The sequence below is a fragment of the Arvicanthis niloticus genome, chromosome 2, assembly GCF_011762505.2.
Source record: "Arvicanthis niloticus isolate mArvNil1 chromosome 2, mArvNil1.pat.X, whole genome shotgun sequence".
Classification (NCBI taxonomy): Eukaryota; Metazoa; Chordata; class Mammalia; order Rodentia; family Muridae; genus Arvicanthis; species Arvicanthis niloticus.
The window spans coordinates 1,513,687-1,535,853 of record NC_047659.1 but is presented as its reverse complement, the minus strand read 5'-3'; the positions used below and the strand labels follow the sequence as shown (position 1 = coordinate 1,535,853).

The 22,167-nt window shown below is 47.2% G+C and overlaps 1 protein-coding gene and 1 long non-coding RNA gene across 3 annotated transcripts in view; both read left to right on the top strand.

Moving 5' to 3' along the window:
• Positions 1-11,871: 11,871 nt before the first annotated feature.
• On the top strand, positions 11,872-12,694 carry LOC143441237 (uncharacterized). Its single transcript, XR_013108455.1, has 2 exons — positions 11,872-12,054; positions 12,486-12,694. It is a non-coding gene; the product is annotated as an uncharacterized LOC143441237 (long non-coding RNA).
• Positions 12,695-14,796: 2,102 nt separating this feature from the next.
• The window catches only part of Sardh (sarcosine dehydrogenase), a 62,818-nt gene continuing 55,447 nt past the window's right edge, over positions 14,797-22,167 (top strand). Inside the window, exons 1-5 of one of the 2 annotated variants that reach the window (XM_076928326.1) lie at positions 14,797-14,973; positions 17,187-17,233; positions 19,349-19,702; positions 20,449-20,627; positions 21,715-21,894. In XM_076928326.1, the coding sequence (XP_076784441.1) occupies positions 19,369-19,702; positions 20,449-20,627; positions 21,715-21,894 (693 nt within the window). In that variant the 5' untranslated portion in view covers positions 14,797-14,973; positions 17,187-17,233; positions 19,349-19,368. Of the gene's footprint in view, positions 14,974-16,657; positions 17,091-17,186; positions 17,234-19,348; positions 19,703-20,448; positions 20,628-21,714; positions 21,895-22,167 lie in introns of those variants that run through there. The other variant, XM_034496213.2, reaches the window with a different exon arrangement.

Genomic DNA, 22,167 nt, shown 5'->3' with positions numbered 1-22,167 from the left:
ATATAAAAGTAAATATAAAAGTTCTCAGGAGTTTGTAGAGGCAAAAAAAAATGTTCATCTACAATAAAAATTATTTGGAGGAAAGCAAAGGAATGGGGTACACAAAGGTTAGGGGGAGGCTGCTGTGGCAAATCAAGGTGCTGGGGAGGCAGAAAGGCTGGCTGGGCAGTTGCGTCCCTTCTCTGTCCTGGGTAAATGGTAACAGCTCACTGGATGGTCAGGGGTTCACTGTTTCTCCCTTACAGCCTGTTTTCTTCTCATCCTCAATGCCAGCTAGCATTTTCTTTCCACCTTTGCCTAACACTGGCTCAGTTATCCTTGTCTTTAGAACTTGGCTTGGATTTTGTTCTTTGAGAGATTAGAGAATCCCTGTGCTTGCAGCTGCTTCTAACACAAGCAGAATTCCCACAGCCATGCTGAGGTGTCAGAACAGGTCTGTCTCAGTGCAGTGCAGCCCACTTAGGCTCCTGATACACTAAAGCTCTGTGTCTGAAGCACTCAGTCACTCCTTTTATCCCAAACTTGTTCACACTGTGCTAAAATTGACTTCATGGAAATTTGGGGGAGATGAGGACCCTTCAGATATTGCTGTTGGCAGTGCATGATAGAGCCCTGGCAGAAGTCATGTACAATTCTTCAGAAAGTTGAACTGCAGTTTCCAGGTGACCCAGTGATTCCGGAATGAGAAGTGGGTGTCCACAGAGAAACTAAGGGTTATTTGGGTTTCAGCAGCATTCCTCAGAGAAGCCCCAAAATGAGATTATCTACATGTTCATCAGTCAAAGAATGAAAATATACAATGTGATCCAGCCCTTCCATGAAGTATATTTTGGTAGGAAATCATACATCACTTGGCCATGAGATCATCAGCCTTCTGTTAGCCAATCAAATCCCTGATAAAATCACCTTACAGGGATTAAAATTTTACTTTGCCTCCTGTTTATGAAGATTTTCTAGTTTCCTGACCTCATTGCTCTGTGGTTAAGAGAGCTCCTTTTGGAGAAAACTGTTTCTCTTAAAGCAAGAGGGAAGCAGTGTGTGAGAGCAAGGGGCTGGTCCTTGCTGGGGAACTAAGCCTTTCCTATACAGCCTGGAGAACTTGCTAAGTGTGCCTTGTTGCAAGGAAAGGACTCCCATGAGTCCACTTGACTGTGCACTTTGTCAGAGTTCTCTATCTCTTCCTCCCACTGTGATCTTTCTCCATCCGACAAAAGTTAACTTTCTTTTCTACAGTAGTACAGGTTATAGCCACTTGCATTAGCATTAATGGGAAACTGAACACATGATAGTAATGCACTGTGCTTTTCTGTGTTCATACATGTAGTTGTGTATGTTCACAAGTGTACATGTATCTGTGCAAGCGCACTGTAACATAGACACACATGTGCTTATAATCTTCCATCAAATCACAATTATCTACTCAACAAGAGCATAACAGACTGGAGGAAAGAGTGCAGTACCTGCTGAAGCAGAAGGAGTTGGCCACCTATTGGCAGTAAAACTGCAGCATCACTTGAGTGTCCTCCAAAAGAACTTAAGAGCTCAGGCTGGGAGGAGGGGTAAAACCAAGTGGGTCCCCTATATCTTTGTCCTTTTTGAGTTTCTTAACATTTGTCTGGTTCTCAGCTCTCCATATGTTATGGATAATCCAGCATGGTATACTGTGATGCTATCATGATGCTACCCTGACAGAGTAAACCCCAATAACATCATACTATCTCTTCTGATCTGTGTTGAAGTGGTTCCCATATTATTCACAAGTGTTGCTGAAGATAATGTAGGTTAGAGGTGAGGACAGTTCCTCTCTCGTTGTATTAGTCATTTGCTCTTCCAAAGGCAAACAACTGGAGATTCTCCAGTTTCACAGTTTGTGTGAAGTGACTTGCCAAGAGCCATGCAGGAGGAATGAAAAATAACATAAAACTTATGGAATGCAGCCCATGGGTTACCACAGCCACAGGGGTAGGCCTTGGTGTGGCATGGCCTTTAAGACTCTGTGTCCTGAGGACATTATGCTGTTATGAAATACTGTTCTGCTTCGTGCCTCTGAATCTATGAGTTATTTGAAAACATTAGGGGTGCTTCCTGTCCCTAACCTGACAGTGTCTCTGGCATTCACAATATTAATGCTTGATTTCTTTCAGACATTGGTGGTGGAGCACATCATGATTCAGTCCCCACCCTAAAAAAGATGTAGATTGTCGACAATGACCACCACCCTTAGAAAACCTTTGGGAGAATAAAGTTTTTAGTGAAGGTCTGTAGCCATGTTTGGTACTACTGACTCTGATATGAAAACTTTAGGGAACACCATGAAGATCAAAGGCATACTTAAAGATACGGACCTTTTTTGTTCAGAGAACAAAACCATGGTAGCACTGGCTTACAGGACTCTCACTGAGGATGGAAGGGGGCTAATTGATTTTGTATACCCTCATTTTGCCCTCAGCTTCCTGATAGGACTTATTAAGAATTGCTAAGGAGTAGATACACATTTTGAGGATTTAAGGTAGATATGACTGATTACTATATAAATGTTTTGATTTGTGATACTTTTAAGAATCTTACATCCAATTTTCTGAGGAACCGCCAGACTGATTTCCAGAATGGTTGTACCAGCTTGCATTCCCACCAACAATGGAGTAATGAATTTGAGAAATTCTTAAGTAAATGGATGGAACTAGTAAATATCATCCTGAGTGAGGTAAGAACACACATGGTATTCACTCACTGTTAAGCGGATATTAGCCCAAAAGTTTGAAACAATGAAGATTCAACTAACAGACCACATGAAGCAACAGTACCAGCCAACCAGAGCTCCCCAGGGTCTAAACCACCAGCCTGGGATCAGAAAGAGAGGCACCCATGACTTCAGCTGTATACTTAGGGGAGGATGGCCTTGTTGGGCATGGGTGGGAGAGGGGATTCTTGGTCCCACGAAGGCTGAACAACTAGCAGGAAGGAATTCGAGGGTGTGGGGGGCAGTGGGGGGTAGGTGGGGGCACACCCTTGTGGAGGCAGGAGGGGGGCTTTGATGGGGTGGGGGGAATGGGGTGAGGGGATAAAATCTGAAATGTATTTTAAAAATAAATAAATAAATAAAATTTTATAAGATTACTTTAAAATAAATGATAAAATAATTACTTCTTTTTTTATAACAGCAAATTGCTGCCTTCAAGTAAGAGAAACTAGCTGAGAAACTTACCTTCTTTGCTTACACTTTGTTAATCTATAATAAGTTGCTTGGTTATGAATGTAAGTAGCTTTTTAAGAATAATTTGTTTTTTTTTACCTTAATAAGTAATGTTATTTCTTTTAATGTTAACAATGTGTTAACACATTGTTTTTTCATAATCATTTACTGGAAGGAAACTAAAACACAATCACATTGTAATTGTATACTGCTTGAAAGAATTTGCTGGGACATATAAACAATGGAGGAAAGAATAAAGCATGGTGTGGTGTGGCTGGAGAATTGTCTCTTCCATCCATCGACCATGTGTGTACATGTAAAGGTTGTGTTAGAGGGGCTTAGAACATTGTTCCTACTCCCCACCAATTGTGTTACTTATATATGTATGTATGTATGTGTGGAATACTTAGAGCCTGCATGGTGGAGCTTTGCTGTAACCATTTAGTGTGTGAATATGGATATGTCTATCTGTAGGTCTCTGTGTGTGTGTGTATGTGTGTGTGTGTGTGTGTGAGTGCATCCATGTACTTCTGAGTACATTTGACCTCTTTGGACAGAAGATAATCCCCACGGATTTGTTGGATCTTGAATTAGCACACAGGCATGAAAGAATTGGCTGAAAGAATCACACAGTGGTCAACATATTACAGGAATACCTGCTCTAGACTTAATTCTTCTTCACAGAGCAGATATCAAATGCTTTATATATTATGCCAGAAGAGAGCAATAAATTATCAAAAAGCATCCCTTAGGTCAATAAAGTATATTCTATGAATTACCACACAATGTTAAACCCCGTGGGAAGTAACAGTTACTTGGTTGGAAATTTTTCAGGTAACTCCCTGACACTCAAGAACTATGTTGAGTATTGTTAGAAAATGTGAAGCCAGCTTAAAGGCATGTGGACAGAAGGCACCATTCCAAAAGTATCCAGAGGCAGCATGATGTAGTACATTCAGGGCAAAGATGGTGCCTCCAGACCCTGAAATTCTGATGAGATGCAGCTAAGAATAAAGGAATCATATATGGAATTCATCTTTGAATCACGTGACAGTACAACCGGTTAACAACAACAAACATGACCTTCAGGGAGAACGACCTGAGCTTTCAACCAGTGTTGTACCTGCAGCTGATGAGATTCACACATGAGCCTCAGATGGCTAAAATATCAATGTGAAAGACAAATTCAACTTCTCAGATTAATCAATATTGCTGAATCTTGGTGGAAAACAGAACCTAGGGACACTACAAATTATTTACCATGCAGTCATGAATCCCACTGGAGAGAATAATGATCAGTAGTATGTGGTTAATCTGAACCACAAGGATGTCTGCAAATGGTCTAAGTTGGGGGTGATGTGGTGTGCTAATAAAGTGTATAACAGAGGAGGTTATGCTCTCTTTCAAGATGGGTGCTCCTAAAATTATGGAGCATGACATAGTGTGGACTCTTCTACATACTTGCTGTCCATTGTGTGTGGTATGAAGGATGTGTCCAGGATATGAAGTGCATCATCCACAATTAAGTTAAACCCAGTGTCACAGACAGAACTTAGGATTCCTGCTCCACTCTTAAAACGCCTTTGATAAATGATGACATATTAGAGTTTCAGAGGGATCATCTGAAAAGTGTAACTGTAAAACTTTCTGTGAAATAGCATTTCAGAGAATTCTACTGCTACAACTGTTTAACTGCCATTATTCATTTCTCAATGTTATAGGTCTAGACCAAGTCATTATTAGACATACCTGTGTGGGGACAGTAAGAGCTTCTATCATAGTTCAAGCTAAGAACCTAAGAAACTTCACTATTTGCAACTAGTGTAAAAAGTGCCTACTTGGGAATGAACAAAGCTTTAAGAGCATTAGGCTCAACAGCCATTCCACAGCCAAGGAAGCAATAGCACATCCAAGTCAGTGCTGCTGTGTGCTGGATGTGTCAGAAAAAGCAGGAGGAGAGCTTTGTGTATCCAGGAAAAGCATCAAGAACCCTTAGGATGGTAGAAATTATAGTCTATGTTATATTGTGTACATTATATTATATATTATGTTACAAAATTATTGGTGTACATAAAGAAGAAGTTCATCTTCTTAGGAGTAGAAATACTTGAGCAGAGGTAACATGAGGGTCCAGATAGGCAAGAGATTCTGTTTGTACAGAGAGGTGTGCTGGATACCCCTCTTGCTGAGCTTGCACCAGGCAGGGCTTCAGAGAAGGCAGAAGCACATCCATAGCGGCCCAGAATTCAGGAGAAAAAGTTCAAGAGTAAAAATTAATACTTGTTTTAATCTGCCATCCAATAATCTTTAGATGAGATGTGTTAACTAAAGTTAAAAGTCTTTGTGCAAAAGCCTATAATATGTTTAATCCTTAGCCTTGGGAAGGCTTCACCTAAAACGCCCCAAAAGAAGCATAAGAACCATTGTCCTGATAGGCTATTACCTCTGAAACTGCCTTTATACCCTGTCTTCAAGGCTGGTCACATGTTTTAGTTCAGTGTTGCTAAACTGCAGCAAGAAAATATTGCTCAACTCGATTGTTTGTTTGTTTGATTGATTGATTGATTGATTTTGGTTTGGGTTTGTTTGGGTTGGTTTTGGGTTTAGGCTTTTTGTTCCATTGGTTTGTTGTTTTGATATTTATTTTTCTTTCTTTTGTTCTGGTCATTATTTTGGTCTTTTGCTGTAGCTATATACACTGACTATATTGATCTAGCTGATTAGAGATTCCTTTAAGCTCCTATTAAGAGAATTTTTTTTTTTACAAATTTTTACAAATTTTAATTTTTTACAAATTAAAAAATCAGTTTCTAAGTCTTCACACTTTGACTGCTCTTGTCACCAGGTGTGTTGTCACACTCTTGTGGGCCCAGAATTCACAGACAGAGATGGATCTCTATGAGCTCCAGGCACCATAGGCTACATGGTGGATTCCCAGCCAGCCAGTTCTACACAGTACTTTTTAGGGGGCATGGATGTCATGATCTACTCTGTGGATACCCACTTAATAATGAAAAAATGTATCCATACTCTATCCTTTAGGTCATATACTTAGAAACCCCTAAAATATGGTGCAGGAATTCACATGTTTCTGAACTAGTCATGCAGACCAAATTAATGAGAGTCACAACTGTATTGTTCTAAAGCCTCTTAGGAAAGGAGTATTCATTCTGGGTGTATACAAGAAACCAGGAAATCCAGAGCCATCTGCCTCTCATTTCCCTGAAATACAGCCTCTGTAATAACTGTAAACTTGAAATGATTTCCCAGATTGAGACGTCCCAAATATTCATGTTGGGAAAACCCAGACATGTTGAGACGTGGCTTTATTTGTAGCTAATATTAGTGTGGCTACACATTTGGAGCTTTTGTGGTGTTGCTTGGTTTTGGAGGGTTTTGTTTGTTTTCTTTTATTTATATGTATCTTTCCCTGCTGGATGTCTGTGCACCACACACATGCAATTCCTCCCGAGGCCAGAAGAGGTCATGGCCTTCCACCTAGAGCCAGAGTAATGGGATTGTTAACTGCCCTCTGGGTCCTATTGTGTATAGACAAATGCTCTTAATGGAAGAGCCTTCTCTCCAGTCCCTAACTAACAAGCAGTCGAAGACGATAGGCTCTCCACTCTGTAAGTGGTTGCTCACATGCAATAAAGCAAACACTGTTCCCTGAAATGGTCTATGGAATACTTTGTCTCTGCTGTTTACTGGCCCATGGGCTAGTGCTGTCTTGTCAGGCAGCTGGCCACTGTGCTTTCCCTGGATGATGTACCCTCTAGGCTGGCAGAGCCCAGCCTCTCTGCTGAAAAGTTTTAGGTCAATTTGACACAAGCCACAGTCATTCAGGTAACGGGAACCTCAGTTGAGAAAAGCTCACCATATTAGCCTGTGAGCAAGCCTATAGTGTGTTTTCTTGATCCATGATTGATGTGGAAGGGCATGGCTCACTGTGGGTGGTTCCACCCTGAGCTGGTGGTCCTGACTGCAGTGTGAGCAGACCTAATATTAAACAGCACTCCCCCTTGGCCTCTCTGAGTTCCTGCCCTGACTTCCCTCAGTGATGGACTGTGCTGAAATAAACCCTTTCATCTCTAAATAGTTTCTGTCTTTCATGGTGTTTTATCATAGCAATATGTCAAAGACCAGCCTCAACATCACAAGGCAAACTGAAGTGGGCTGTAGAGTTGATGACTGATCGTTCGGCAGACTTTTCTCTGAGGGAATATAGCTTGATTCACTGGGACCAGCAATACTACCTTGAGGCTGGCTGGAAAAAAAGGAGGGAAGAATATCTCTCTCTCTCTCTCTCTCTCTCTCTCTCTCTCTCTCTCTCTCTCTCTCGTCTCTCTCTTCCTCTCTCTCCCTCTCTCTTTCTCTCTTTCTCTCTCTCTCTCTCTCTCTCTCACACACACACACACACAGTGGATGAAGCAAGGCTCCAACAAGCTCACACTACACACATACATACATACATACACAAGCATACGTTTGGCAGATGGAGCAAAGCTTCAGTGACTATTTTTCTCCCACAGCTTATATATCTCAACAAAATCTTTAAAGCAGTACAAAAATCACAATGTGATTACATTCTATTTTTTGTTAAGTGATCAGTTACAATGATTATTCATGGAGAAATCTGTTCCCAGTACCCGCACATGAGTGAACATGATGACAGTACAAGTTAAAAACATATTCCCAAGAATCCACAGACATTTGTAACTAAGCAACTTGCTATAGATTAACAAAATGTAAGCAAGCAAGGTAATTTTCTCATACTGGCAGGCTGCAATTTGTGGTTTCAAAGAAAGGATCAATGGTTTTATTATTTATCTTTTAAAAAATCTCGTAAAAAATCTTAAGAGAATCACAAAACCATCATTTCTACTTTAAATCCTTAGAGTGCACACCTGCTCATTAACAACTTTTTATTAAATCCTATCAGGAAGCTGAGGGCAAAAAGGGATATAAGAAAGAAATCATCACCTTGATCACTAGCCCAGCCTGAACAAGACAGGCATGTGAATCAGTGGCAGTCGGGGTGCCATTGTTCTTGTTCCCTGACCTTTAAAAGCATCCCTGTTCAGTAATCAAAAGTGTACCTTTCTGAACTCTAAATTGTCCTCTAGAATTTTCTATGTCAAAGCCATTAGAAAAAACTTTAACCTAACTTCACTAACAATTTATTTCTCTAAATTCTTTCTAAGGGGGCGTGGGGGGGGGGTCATTGCTAACTGTTAGGAGCCAACTTTTAGCAGAAAGCGGCTATCAGCCATTTTGAGCCATATACCCTGATGTGAGACTTGTTTTTCAACAGCCTCCAACAGCTGAAGCACACTCTGATATCCCACATATCTTGTTTTGCTGTTTACTGCCCCCAGCTGCAAGGCGCACGTGGTAGCCACGCCTGCAAGGCGTGCAGTTCACGTGCTGTCCACGTGCTATCCATGCCATATATGCCTGTAAAGCGCATGGTATCCATGCCTGTAAGGCTTACGTCATATCAACACCTGCAAGGCACGTGGTATCCACGCGCCTACAAGGCACGTGTCAAAAGCTTATAAATACCCCAGATTTAACTTGATCAGAACCTCTGTCTTGTCTCCATTCTTCAAGTCTCTTCCCCTTTATCCCGTCTCTCTCTCTCTCTCTCTCTCTCTCTCTCGATAGACCCTGACCCAAAGACTGGGAAACAGTGGCCGCCAAGTGTGGAGTGGAGAGAGCCGCAACACCTAACAATTTCATCTCTTTCTGAGCGTGGTGGATGAATCATTAGTCTGTCGCAGCAGCAATGCTGGGAAAAGATCAGTCACTATTGTAAGTGGCAATGATACTGTCCTGGGAGGGGCTGCATGTCCCTTAGAGATTTCATACCTCATAGGAGGGATGTGGTGACCGTGAAGGTAGCAAGCGCAGTGAAACGTCTCACAGTGCGAAGTCTTCAGGGCTTTGCCTCTCCAGGTGCTTGTGTTAACTAGTGGGCTTCTCTCAGTCCATGGCTTCTAAAGCTGCCTTGCTGCTGCCCATGTGGCCCCCCGACATTTCCCCATCCGTACATTGCCTGAAGCCATTGAAAGCTCAAGGCACTCCTAACCAAAGCAGCCCTCACTGTTCTACAAGGGAGGGGCTCATTCTGCTCTTAATTCTAACTCTAGCTTTCCAGCAACACAACTTAAACTCTTTATCAACTACCCTAACTTCCTAAAACTAGGAAGGAATTCTGTAAAATAATTAATTCATATAAACATTATTTTATGAAAGTTCATCTTCATACTGATCTACAGGGAAATTGCCCAGTGGAGTCAGCTGTCTCCCAGGAGGCAATCTTATAGGCAGTGAGGGTCTCTGCCCAGACACACCGTGTTAGATGTATGAAAAAACAGCAATGATAAACAAGGACAGAAACAGGAGCAGCAAGAAGCAATCCAGAGACAACCCCTCCCAGGGCTGTGCCTCTCCAAGGTACAAAACAGTGGACCATCTTCAGAAAGTTCACCTGCCCACTGCAGTTATTCCTGCATGGCATCCACCGTCTCTCTTTTTTAAATTAGTTAAGTGAACTGTGTGAATTTCTCTCTGGGCAGAACATATAAAGCTGCCACTTTTGAGAGTTCAGCTGTGTCCTTTCAAAAGACCATCTTAACTGGCCTTATAGGTGAGCTTACAACCCTTAACAGAGGCAGGGACCTCTGGCCACTCCATACCCCCTATATTGATTGTATGCAGTCCTGTCCTGATCATGTATGGTCTTGGGGAGGAGATGGCGGATATCGACTAGAGAGACTGGGGAAGGAAAGGGTCAGCGTGTGGGCATGGGAAAGCTTGGGGAAGACCTTGCAGAGCAACTTTTTTTGTGGGGTGCACCCACCCACCTTCCTCTGGTTTCCCATGGGTGAACTTTGGTGGCTTTGAACCTGGGTTTGTCATTGGAACTTTAGGGGAAGATATTTATGTCTCTCCTAGGAAGGAGTTTGAGCAACAAATGTATTCATTGTGAAATGCGCTGGTTGAGGTAGTTGTGTCTCACTGAGACTGGCTCTGCTTTGGGGCAGGGAGGTAGCACTTAGGCGGGCCTCTCTTCAAGAGAAGATCTTGCAGTGTCTGCCTCTCTGTCTACTGTCCTGCCCTCACAACTTGATATCTTTATCTTCCTTCCTGATTCCATTCTGGTTCTTTTATGTGTCCTAACAAAATTAAACTCATATTTCCATGTGTGAGCTCTGTGGGACAAACAGTACTCACCTGGGTCTGGTACTACCCTGTGTCTTCTCACATGCTTCCCTGACAGTGATCCACGTGGATGTACTGAGAGCCCCCTCCCTGAGCCCCAGCTCCATACGAAGGCCAGTTGGGTCAGTTGGGACTATGGTTTGCTTGAGAAGGGTCACAGACAATCCAGCAGACAAGAACAACATTACTGACTCTGCAAGGTCCAGCCTCTTCTAATCATTAGGTCCAGCCTCTTGTAATCAGAAAGCTGTGCTGCATGAATATTCTTGGTTCTCTCACCATGACCTTTGCCTTACTCTGACTAGCTTTTGACTCAAACCAGGGAGGAGAGTCCATTTTTATTTTTTAAAAGCCAGCTGTTCTTGTGGGGAAGACAGGTTTTAAGTTGAGCAGACCCAGCCGGTGCCATTTGAGCCTAATGTTTTGTGGAATAGGCAAGCCCAGTGGTCTCGTTTCTAAGCCCTGGGTTCTTATCCCAGCATGCCTGAGTGTACACATCCACCTTTCTTCATCCTTTTGATGGGTTGACTGCATTCACTAGAGAAGTCAAAAATCAATGTGATTCCAGGCTTGAGATAAGTGACAAAGACAGGTGGGCCAGGGAGGCACCAAGCCCCCAGTTCTACTCAGCCTATGTGAGGAGTTGTTTCCACCAAGTGTGGAAGACCTCAGCCAAGTACTGCATTAAACATGGGCATCCTGGACATGACTTGGTGCCACAGAGATTCCACAGATGCGTGGGAAGACTCGCTGGTGGGTGTCGACAGGAGCTTGTACTGTATATTGTACTGCATAACCAGGTAGACCCTGCAGACTGCCCCAAGATGTAAAGTAGTCTTAGAGGGACAGAAGGAACTGCTCAGACTGGCTCAGAGAGCTGTGCCCTCAGCATCCACAGTCAGCAATGGCCTGTCCTTCCCACTGTAGCTTGAACTCTCGGCTGTAGTGGGAGGATTCACACCATGCAAAGCATAAGGTAAGAGTGTGAAGCAGGCAGCAGGCCTTACTTCCCAATGGATTCATAAGTTCGTTACTAAGTGTGAACCAATAGGTGGTAATAAGGACGGGACCACAGTACATGCCATACTGGAATGGATACAGTGTAACACACAGAATTAGGTGTACTGGACAAGCTTCCAGTTGTCCATTGATCATTTGACTCTTCTCTCCCTCCAACTGACTGGTTGGGCTGAGGGAGAACACTGAAGTGGGCTCCCTGCTTCTCTTTTCCTCTCGCTTCTCATTGGTCCTTTCTCTGTCTTGCTTTGTGGATAGTACTTCCTTGAGGTGGTGACTGGTCCAAGTGTCTGCAGGGCTATATGAGAGCCCAGGCTGACAGTCCAGTGGAAGGTCAGCCCTGCCTATTTACCCATGGCCCCATTCCCTAATGAGGTCCCTCTCTCTTAGGTGTAGAACTCACAAATTACCACCAGGGTGCAGTATTTCCTGCCAAGTGTCCTCTTCAGGAATGGCTGACTCCTGGGGGAGACCGGAGCCCCAACTCTTGGTGCTTCTTCCCTTTTCTAGGAACCTGGGGGCATTCGAACCTAGTAAGAGAAAGAGCTTTACAATGCTTGTGCTCTTCCCTGCCTGTGTGGTGCAATTCCCTGGCTGCCAAGAGGTGTTCTTCACAGGTAACTAAGCAATCCCAGAGTCCAGGAAAATAGCTGGGAAGGCAAAGCTCCCAAGGCTAATGGAGAATGTAACAGGACAAAATGATGGGCGGGCGCCTTCTTAGCCAGGGTCACCATTGCTGTGGTGAAACACCATGACCACAGACAGTTGGGGAGGAAAGGGTTTATTTTGCTTATGGTTCCACAGTTCATCATCAAAGGAACTCAAGCTGGGCAGAGACCCAGAGGTGGGGGCTGATGCAGTGCCAAGAAGTCCTGGGTTCTCTGGGAGGTGCAGTTCTCACACCTACTGGCCAAGGCCAGGAAGATGCCCAGCATCATTCTCTGAAATGTCTGGGCCATGAGGAGCTTCAGCTGTCCTGGGATAGTTGCCACTTGCTCCTTGGGAAGATCCTGACTTACCCGGAATCCTTTTGTTTTCCCCCTAACAGGGTCTTATTGGCCTGGAAATCACCAAATAGTCAAGACTGGCTGGCTAGCAAGCCCCTGTCACCACCTCCACAGTGCTGGGATCACAAGCATACACCATGGTGCCCAGACTTTTGTTTAAACATAGATTTTGGGGATCAAACTTCAGGGATTGGGCTGGAATTACAAACATGAGCCACTTGCCTGTTTTTTTTAAACATGGCACCCCAAAGCTGTGTCCTGCCTCAGTTTTCTCATCTCTACAATTAGGCCATTCCTTTCCCTCTGAGAGGTCACATGTACAGCTGCCTGCTGACGGCCCTATTGCTTCTTCACACCAGCACTGAGCAACTGGAGTTGAGCATCCAGGTTCCTGAGCACCTTTTCCTTGTCACGTCCAAAGGAGACTCCATTTCTCCAAATTCCAAAAGCCAGAAGGGATAAATGTCTGTCTTGGTGCCCATTAGCATATGCTGACCTCCAGGCTCCCTGCGTGTCCCAAGTGCCCAGTATGTATTTCAAAGTGTAACAATGTAACATTTCCTGACTCTTCCCACCTCCTCCCCTGCTCTAAACTCCCTCCAGTGCCAGGGCTTCCCTCCCTCAGGGCCTCTTTCTCCTTATAACCCTGCTATCCCTCCCCCTCCTCCCACGCTTTTGTGCTCCTCTCATGGCCAGGATCCACCTTCTGTCCACGTTCAAGTTACTTCTTTCTCTCTCTGCTCTGGACTCTCACAGTTACCTCTGCTGTTAATTCTCTCATAGCTACAATAAAAACCATGGAGCGGTCCTGTTGTTAGTTTACTTTCCTCTGGGTGGGTCATAGGGAACCATCCACAGGCTGCTTCTTCTTGTTGCTAGTGTCCTCTTTGCAGGGCCACATGTGGAGCTTGGTAGAAGACTCTCCCTCCAGCACCTTCTTGCTAGGGACTTCTCCTCTGTTAGGGGTGGTCTGCAACCCTTCTGCCCTGCAAGGCTGATCAGCAGGTGGGAGCCCGCTGGGTTAGAAGGAAGTCTCAGGATGCTGACGGCAGGGGAAGCCAGTCTGCCACAACCCTTGCTGAGTTTGTGCGTCTGGGCATCTGGGCATCTGGGCATCTGGGCATCTGGGCATCTGGGAAAGGCTGTGGCCTGGAGCCAGCCCCCACTCTGGAGAATGGAATCAACCGTGACCCTGCTTGTAGCGTGTTCCCTTCCTAGTGTGCTATGGTGTCAGCTCCAAAGGAAACTCAATCCCCCCAACTCCAAAGGGCAGCCCAAATGTCTAGAAATGAGCTCAACCCTGATGCAGGAGGATTTCTGGTGGGCAGATAAAAGCATTCCTCAGGAGCCTGTGAAACTGCTTCCCACTTACCAAAAGGGGCCATTTCCCTTCTCTCTGGCAAAAGGGACATATGGTTCTCCCATTAGCATATGCCTGTGGTGCCTATCAGCTTATCAAGGTCCCTGCTAGCCTGTAGGTGCTCTCAGCCCCTACTCACAAGTAGTTACACATTTCAAAGCTCCCCGTCCAGCCTACAGGCTCCCTTTCTCCCAGATACCCATTCTTGTAACCCTCCTCCCACCTCGCTTTTCTACCCACACAGCTGTGCGTTTTTTTGGCTATGCCCCCCACACACAACCTCCATACACCAGGAGAGTCAAAATACTCAGAAAGTTCTAAGAAAGCTATAAAACTGATAGTATAGTGTGGGGTGGGGTGGTGGCTATTTCCAGTTCCCAACTTGACAATACTTGGAATGAACTATAATCCAGAAATGGAGGGCACACCTGTGATCCAGATCTTGAGGCTGGAAGACACAGGCTTTTGGTCTGGATCTTGAGGCATAGTGGCCATGAAAAGCTTAGGCCTGGGCTGGAGAGATGGCTCAGAGGTTAAGAGCACTGACTGCTCTTCCAGAGGTCCTGAGTTCAATTCCTGCAATCACATGGTGGCTCACAACCATCTGCAATGGAATCCAATGCCACCTTCTGGTGTGTCTGAAGACAGCTACAGTGTACCCACATGCATGAAATAAACAAATGTTTGAAAAAAAAAAAAAAAGAGGTTGGTCCTCGAAAGAAAGAAAGAAAGAAAGAAAGAAAGAAAGAAAGAAAGAAAGAAAGAAAGAAAGAAAAGCTTAGGCCCAGGCAAGGTGGTACATGCCTTTAATCCCAGGAAACAGAGGCAAACAGATCTCTGAGTTCAAGGCCAGCCTGGAATTGAGCAAGTTGCAAATAAAGAACAGCTTAGGTGTAGGCGTGGTGGTGGTGCACACCTTTAATGTCCAAAGGTGTTTATGGTCCAAACCTCCTGCTGGAGGCCTCCATAAGGACACTGGAAGAAGGAAGACTCACTTCTCGCCTGCTTGCACTTGCTTGCCAGTGCATCTTTTGTAACCTGCTTCTTCAGAATTCCAGCTTTTACAGAAGGCCAGCTGAAACACTCAGCCTCGTGGGACTGAGCAACTACTAGATTCCTGGACTTCCCATCCACAGCTGCCCATTGTTGGGTTAGTCGGACTGCAGACCGTAAGTCATTCCATAATTTTTCTTAATATAAAGAGACATTTCATAAGTTCTGTGACTCTAGTCTAACATAGCTGAGCTAGGGTGGAATGGGATTGTGGGGGTGGGGTGGGGTGGAGGGGGTTGGAATAGGGTAGGGTTGGACCACAATTCTGCCAGGGTGGCAGGAGAGGTGAGGAGAGCAGCCTACATCCATGCAAGTGTCAACAGGACCTTGCCCGTCAGTCCCTGCCTGTGCTCTTCAGCACTCACAGGCACAGCCTCCCATCTCTCCTTGACCTGCGCAGGGTAACATGCTGGGGTCAAGAACAACTACAGAGCTGACCAGCCACTGGTTCCAGCCTCCAGCCTCCAGCCACCACCCCTGTCCAAAGTCTCAGTGACTATGCAACTGTTAGAGTTAGCCTGGCCCAGCCACTGCCCCCAGGGCTATATTAACTAGGTGTCCTTCCCTCACACACCAGGGACGCTGGGACTCAGAAGACTTGGGCAATATTTTTACCGTCTCTCTAATTAGCTTGTCAGTCTGGTGAGCAGAGCCTGACTTCAACTTTGTTTGTGTTTGTTGGGACAGGCTACATCTGGGCGGACCGGGGAGCTCGCTCTCCCTTATCTCAGAATCCCACATTGTCCTAGAGAAGTCTCAAGCTTGTGGGGCCAGTAACCAACTAGCTTCCAGGCAGAGATTGAAATCTATGGCAAGAGTGGTTAACCAGCGTCTGTGCTACCCGCTTCTGAAATGAGCAGCTCCGTAGGCAGCCATGAAGGGGCCTTTCCCCTCCATCTTTGCTTTCTGTTTCATAAGTCCTTGTACTCCAGACCTGGGTCTTAGGTATCTCTGGGTTCCCAGGAGCTACTTTGTATACAATAGGTGCTCAGTAAATGCACACAAGAGGCAAGCTGACAGCAAGGCACACAGCTGGACAACTCCATGCAAGTCAAAGTAGCTGTGGACTCCAGCACCCCGTCTGTAGTACTGCCTCTGATTCTTTGGATATCCAGAAGTTTTGGAACATACTGGTTCTTCCTGGATTCACTCAGGACATCTACTCATGCCTGGAATGGGCACAATGTCCTGGACACAGGCAGACTGTGGGCAGCTGCCTGGCTTCCTCCATGGCCTGTCTGGTCCCAGGAGCAAGCAAGCTGAGGTTGGAAACACAGGCTAGTGCCAAGATGACCTCACCAGGGGCCTCAGTTCAAGGAGGGATGGTTCTACCCACGAAGCCAACTATAGATTGAGCTGGCTTGGGGGTATGGGGAACCTGGATAGGCAAGGCTGAGAACGCGAGCTGCCCAGCAGTATGGAGACCCCTGGGTTGGAGATGAGGAAGGAATTGAGAGAGAGAGAGAGAGAGAGAGAGAGAGAGAGAGAGAGAGAGAGAGAGAGAGAGAGAGAGAGAGAGAGAGAGAGAGAGAGAGAGAGATCATCCACAGAGCTGGGCCCGGATTCACAGCTCTTCTCTGCTGGCCAGCCAGGAGAACTGCCCACTTGGCAGCTGTCCCAGCTGGGCTGGCCAGGAAGCTGGGGTGGTGGGAGGTACATTCTGCCCCGGTTGTAGGCTGGACCAGCAGCAAGGGAGTGTGTGGCCTGTTCAGCTAGACCCAGATGCAGCCTGGGAAAAAAGGGAGGGGCAGTGTTCTGACAGCCTCTTCATGGGCAGGGTTGGAGCTAGCTGCTCACTAGCTGGGACCTCCCTCTTCTGGTTGTAGGACGTGGGGTAGATGGGAAGGCCATGGATAACTGTGGGGGTGCAGGAGGGGGATCTCTTAGGGAGGGCTCTGTGGAGTGCCTTCCCCTCTTGGGTTCCCTACTACCCTGATGCTGCCTTCCAAAAGGGCCCTGTGTCTGAGGCCTCAGGCCTGTGACTGGGCTCTCATTCCCCATATCCTGTGCGCCTAGCCCTTGGGAAGCTGAGGGAGAGAGCTGCAGAGGCCAGAGGGCAGGTTAATGAAGAATCTGTTCTGAAGGAGGAGGAGCAGGCTGGGGGCCTGGCTGCCCCATCCCCCACCCCTGCCGTGGTTAGCTGGATTGGCAAGGAAGGAGCACGTGGCAGCTCTTCAGGCCAGCAGCATTGGCACCAGGCAGAGTTTGGAAAGGAAGCAGGCTCCTCTGGCAGGTATGCAGTGCCTGCTGTGGTGCCCTAAGGTAGAAGCACTGCTTGGACTTGCAGAGCCTCGACTGGGTCTATATCATGCTGACTTTTCCTTGCTAGGAACCTCTCAGGAGCTTCTGGAAAGCCAAGGACCTTGAAGGACAAAGGTATGTATAGATTTCTGCTGAGAGGAATACCTCCTGTCTCATCCATGGAAGCCACAGAAGACTTGACAGCTGTCACTGTAGGGATGGGGACGGCCTGAGACTGCAAGGGCAAGGACAGCTCCTGCCTGAAAATCCAACCCCTCCCTACTCCTGAGGCCTCTCAGAGCATAGCCTTATTGGAGTAGGGTACAGAGGTGGGTGGCTTGGTTCTGACCCACTCGTTCTCCTACTGTGCCCAGTGAGGGTTCAGCATGGTCACAAGTGGGACATGGTGCCACAGGTCCCCAGGCTGGGAGGGACCAGGGGAATATTGGGCTTTCAGACACAGGGATGTTCAGTCAGCCATACAGAAGTCCATGATGGAAGCTTCCCTTACCTCTGTCTCTTCCTTTAAAATAGAGGTAAGAGTCACGGGCCTCGGAGAAGTCTGTGGGAGTGAGTGAATGCACAGAGCTTGTCATCCACACTGGATGATGGAAGTGACTTTCTTAGTTAACTGGCTACTTGGTAACAGTCATTAGTCCTAAAGAAGCCAGCCCCACTCAGCCAAAGCCTTGGCTTTACTGCCGAACCCAGGAAAGGGCTTGAGAAAGCCTACCGAGGCCTCTCTCTCTCTCTCATTCTTCCCTGTGCTGGGCAGGGATCCTCTCCAGGAGACACTCTGGGTACCATCAGTCCTAGTAGACTTTTTTTTTTTTTTTTTTTTTTTTGGTGTGTGTGAGACAAGGTTTTTCTGTGTAGCCCCGGCTGCCCTGGAACTCCCTCTGTAGACCAGGCTGGCCTCAAACTCAGAAATCCGCCTGCCTCTTCCTCCCAAGTGCTGGGATTAAAGGTGTGTGCCATCACCACCTGGTTTCCTAGCAAACTCATTACATTTTGATGAATAGGGAGAAGGGGGTGGGGTGGGTTTTCTGGGGGAAAGGCTCTTGTTGATCTCTTGAGGGAGGACTGTGGAGGGGACAGAAGTGAGACCCCTTAAGCTAGGATGGAGTCCCATCTGAAGTCCAGATGCCTGGGGTAAGTGTCTAGATACCACAGTGGATGAGTGAATAGGGGAGTGGCTTTTATTGAGAGCCACTGAAAGAGAAACAGCTTATGTGGGGTTGGGTGGGGATTGTCTTGGGGGATTACTCTAGGGTCTTGTCTGGGTCTGTTATTGCCAGCGCCAGTTTGGGGTTTTTGCCCCATTGCCTCCTCCATGGCTACCCACCGCTGTCTGGCTCTCCCTATGTGGAGATGACCCCACGTATTCCTATCAACATAGTCTTGCTTCTTCTGGGACTGCAGTCTTTCACCTCAATCCTTGCTCAGCAGCTCTAGGGCCTCCTCTACCTCAGAGCTAGACATGGCTTTCAGCATGCTCAGGAAACTCTGATCTGTGCTCACCAGGCCCTGGATGTTCTCACTCCTATATCATGCTGTCTGTGTCCCTAATGCCCCTGAGAGGACATTCAGTGCCCCTCCAAGTGCCCCTTATGCCTATCCCTCTATCCTCAGATGCCCTTTCTCTCTGGATAACCTCTCTTTCTTTGGCTTCATTTGGAATATGTCCCAGTTGCACCAACTCTATCTCTCTGACACCCACTCCCTACTCAGAGCTGTCTCCCCTGAGGCCAGCTAGAGCTTGCTGGAGAGTGAATGGGGGAGTAATCGGGGATTGGGGGGGGGGGGGATGAATGAATGAATGGAGAAGTGGGTGAGTAGATGAGTGAGTGAGTGGAGGGTGGGTTAGTGAATGAGTGGAGGAATGGATGAGTGAACGGGGGAGCAAGTGAGTGAGGGAATGAGTGAATAGAGTGGATGAATGAATGGGGGAGTGAGTGAGTGAAAGTGGGAGTGGATGAGTGAATGGGGAGGGAGGGACTGAATGGAGAGTGAGTGAATGAGGAGTGAAGGAATGAATGAATGAGGGAGGGAGTGAATGGGGAATATATGAGTGAATGGGGAGTGGTGAGTGGATTAGTAAGTGAACACACATCACAGGGAAACAGCAGAAAGAAGGGCAAGGATGTAGCCTGAGAGCCTCAGGTACGCACATGGGCATGCACTTGGCTTAACCCCCACAATGTCTGTACTGCACCCCACCTAACCTGACTCTCTTGTTGGCTCCTCAAGGTACAGGAGCCCTAGTCCCCATGGCTTCGTTGAGCCGGGTCCTACGTGTAGCTGCCACCTGTCTTCAAGGGAGATCTGCTCGGAACCTGGGGCTACGGTCCCTAGCCAGGGAGGCCAGGCCCACCACTGAGAAGAGTGTTCCATACCAGCGGACCCTGAAAGAGGAGGTCCAAGGTGCCTCCGTGGTGCCCCAAGGACCAAGCCAGCCCCTGCCTAGCACAGCCAATGTTGTGATCATTGGTGGGGGCAGTTTGGGCTGCCAGACTCTGTACCACTTGGCTAAGCTGGGTGTAGGTGGAGCGGTGCTGCTGGAGAGAGAACGACTGACCTCGGGGACCACCTGGCACTCAGCAGGTGGGAGCCTGTGTGCAGGCAGGCAGGTGGACACAGCTGGGGGTCAGTCTGGGTGAGGCAGGGGAGTTGGAGAGGAAAGATGGATGGTGGAGTGGAAGGCCAGCCAGACTTCAATCTCCGAAGAGCTGTTCTAGGGAGAGCCTATTAAGAGGTCTTGGCATTAGGAAGGTTGAGAACCACTGCTTTAAGCCCATCTTTCAAGGCCAGGCCGGCTGGGCTGTCAGGCCTTGCCCCTCCATGCCACAGTAGCTTCATTGCTGACCTCTGTGCCTCAGCCTCTGCTGTCTTAGAGACTGGGATTTCTGAGTGCAGTCAGTTTTCAGTTTCACCATTCACCTGCTCTCTGACTTTGAAGTCAACTATTTGGTGCTTATGAGGGTTACCTATGAGATAACCTCTCAAAGCCAGGGACGGTGGCCTAGGCCTATGATGTCACCACTTGGGAGCCAGAGATTGGAAGATGAGGAATTCAAGTTCATTCTTGGCCACATAGCAAGTTTGAGGCTAGCCTGGGCCTCTCAAGACCTTAGGTAGACTCTACCAGGCCTGGAGCATAGATGCTTGCTAATGGGAGGCCTAGATTTTTGTCACTAGGAGCTGCCCCAGCATAGGCCTAACCTCCACCTGTGGTAGGCTGTGTCCTACCTAATGTCCCTGGGCTCCTCACTGTCCCTCATTATTTCTCTGTAAGAGGTGGGGTGTAACACCACCCTGCAGGGGATTGATGGTGTCCTTTTCTGACCCAGGCTTATTGTGGCAGCTGAGGCCCAGTGATGTGGAGGTAGAGCTTCTGGCTCACACAAGGCAAGTGGTGAGCCATGATCTGGAAAAGGAGACTGGGCTGCATACAGGCTGGATACAGAACGGTGGCCTATTCATTGCCTCTAACCGGCAGCGCCTGGATGAATACAAGAGGCTCATGTCGGTGGGTTTGGCCCTAGGGAAAGCCGGGCATGCTCTCTGCATGGGGGCTCAGGTGGGGCACTGTGTTCTGTAGGGGGAAAAGTGGGGGACATACCTCATGGGAGCGCACATAGATGCTGTGCTCTTTGTGGGCATACATCCAGATGAAGGAGGACCCAGCAGTGAGTACATACAATAATCTCTTGGCACTGGAAGCCAGTGCCTACAGATCAGGGTTCAAACCCTGTCACTGCTCTTTGCTGGCTGGGCTACCTGGGTGGAGAGCCTTGGCCACACTCTTCATTCAAAATTCCTGGAGAGTGCTCGGGTATGGTTTAGTTGGTAGGGTGCTTGTTCAGTGTGCACAAAGCCCTGGGTTCCACCCCAACTCTCTGGTTCACCTGCTCTCAGATTTAGAACTGTTCAGAGTCACTGAGTTTTACTCCTGAAGTAATCTGAAGCCTCTTACCCCATCAGAAACATCAGGAGTTTAAGCTCATCATTGGCTTTATAGTTTCTGGCCAGCCTGTGACACATGGGACCCTGTCTCAAAAAGAAAACTACCCTCATAGAGAGTCTCATTGCTGACTGGGTGGAGCTCTGTTAAACAGGCCATCGCCTCCATTGGATTGGTTGTCCTTGGTCCAATTACATATGGGGGCATGGTCTGTTTGTCAGCACCATCAAGCCGAGAGCATATTGGTGTTTCTTGGGGAAAACCTGGAATCATCAGACCTAAAATAAGAGACTGTGAGGGTCATTTTGATTGTAGTATGACACACTAAGCATTTGAAGCTCATTCTTGTCTAAGTTCCTAATCAACCACACAGTTTACTACCTGCTCATTTCTGGGAGTAGGTGTTCAGCACCCCCATTTCCCTTACAAAGCTGCCACTGGAGCAGATGCTAGAGCCAAAGGGGTGTGGCTCCAGACCCTGCCTCTGCACTGGCTCCACCCCTTCATTTTCTTGCTGGAGAAGACCTAAGGGGTCCTCTGGGCATAGAGACCTGCCCAGGCTTCTAGAGGCAGCAAGTTGGGCCCTGGGTCAGGTAAGTGGCCTGATTACCTGCTTCTCATGGGCTCGGGTACTTTTTCTGGGTTTTTCTAGTTGGGCAAGGCCTATGGTATAGAATCCCATGTGCTGAGCCCGGCAGAGACCAAGAATCTGTATCCGCTGATGAATGTGGACGACCTCTATGGGACCCTGTATGTGCCACAGGATGGTACCATGGACCCCGCCGGCACCTGCTCTACCCTCACCAGAGCAGCAGTGGCTCGAGGAGCTCAGGTACCTATAATTGCCAACTATGGGTCTTCACTATGAGCCCACCTCCTTTCCCTACAAACCCTGAGGCTGGAGAACAGGCTTTATCCTTGGCCTGATATAAGCGGTCTTGGGCCAGTTGGGACCGCTCGGCCTTTGGGTCCACTGTATTGTCCCATCCCTTCACAAGGATCCTACTCTGTCACAAAAGAAATCTCTGGATCCCTTCTTATTATTCTGTCTTCTTTTGCCTCAACCTTGCACTTACTGTAGAAAAACTTACTGTCGAAAATGATA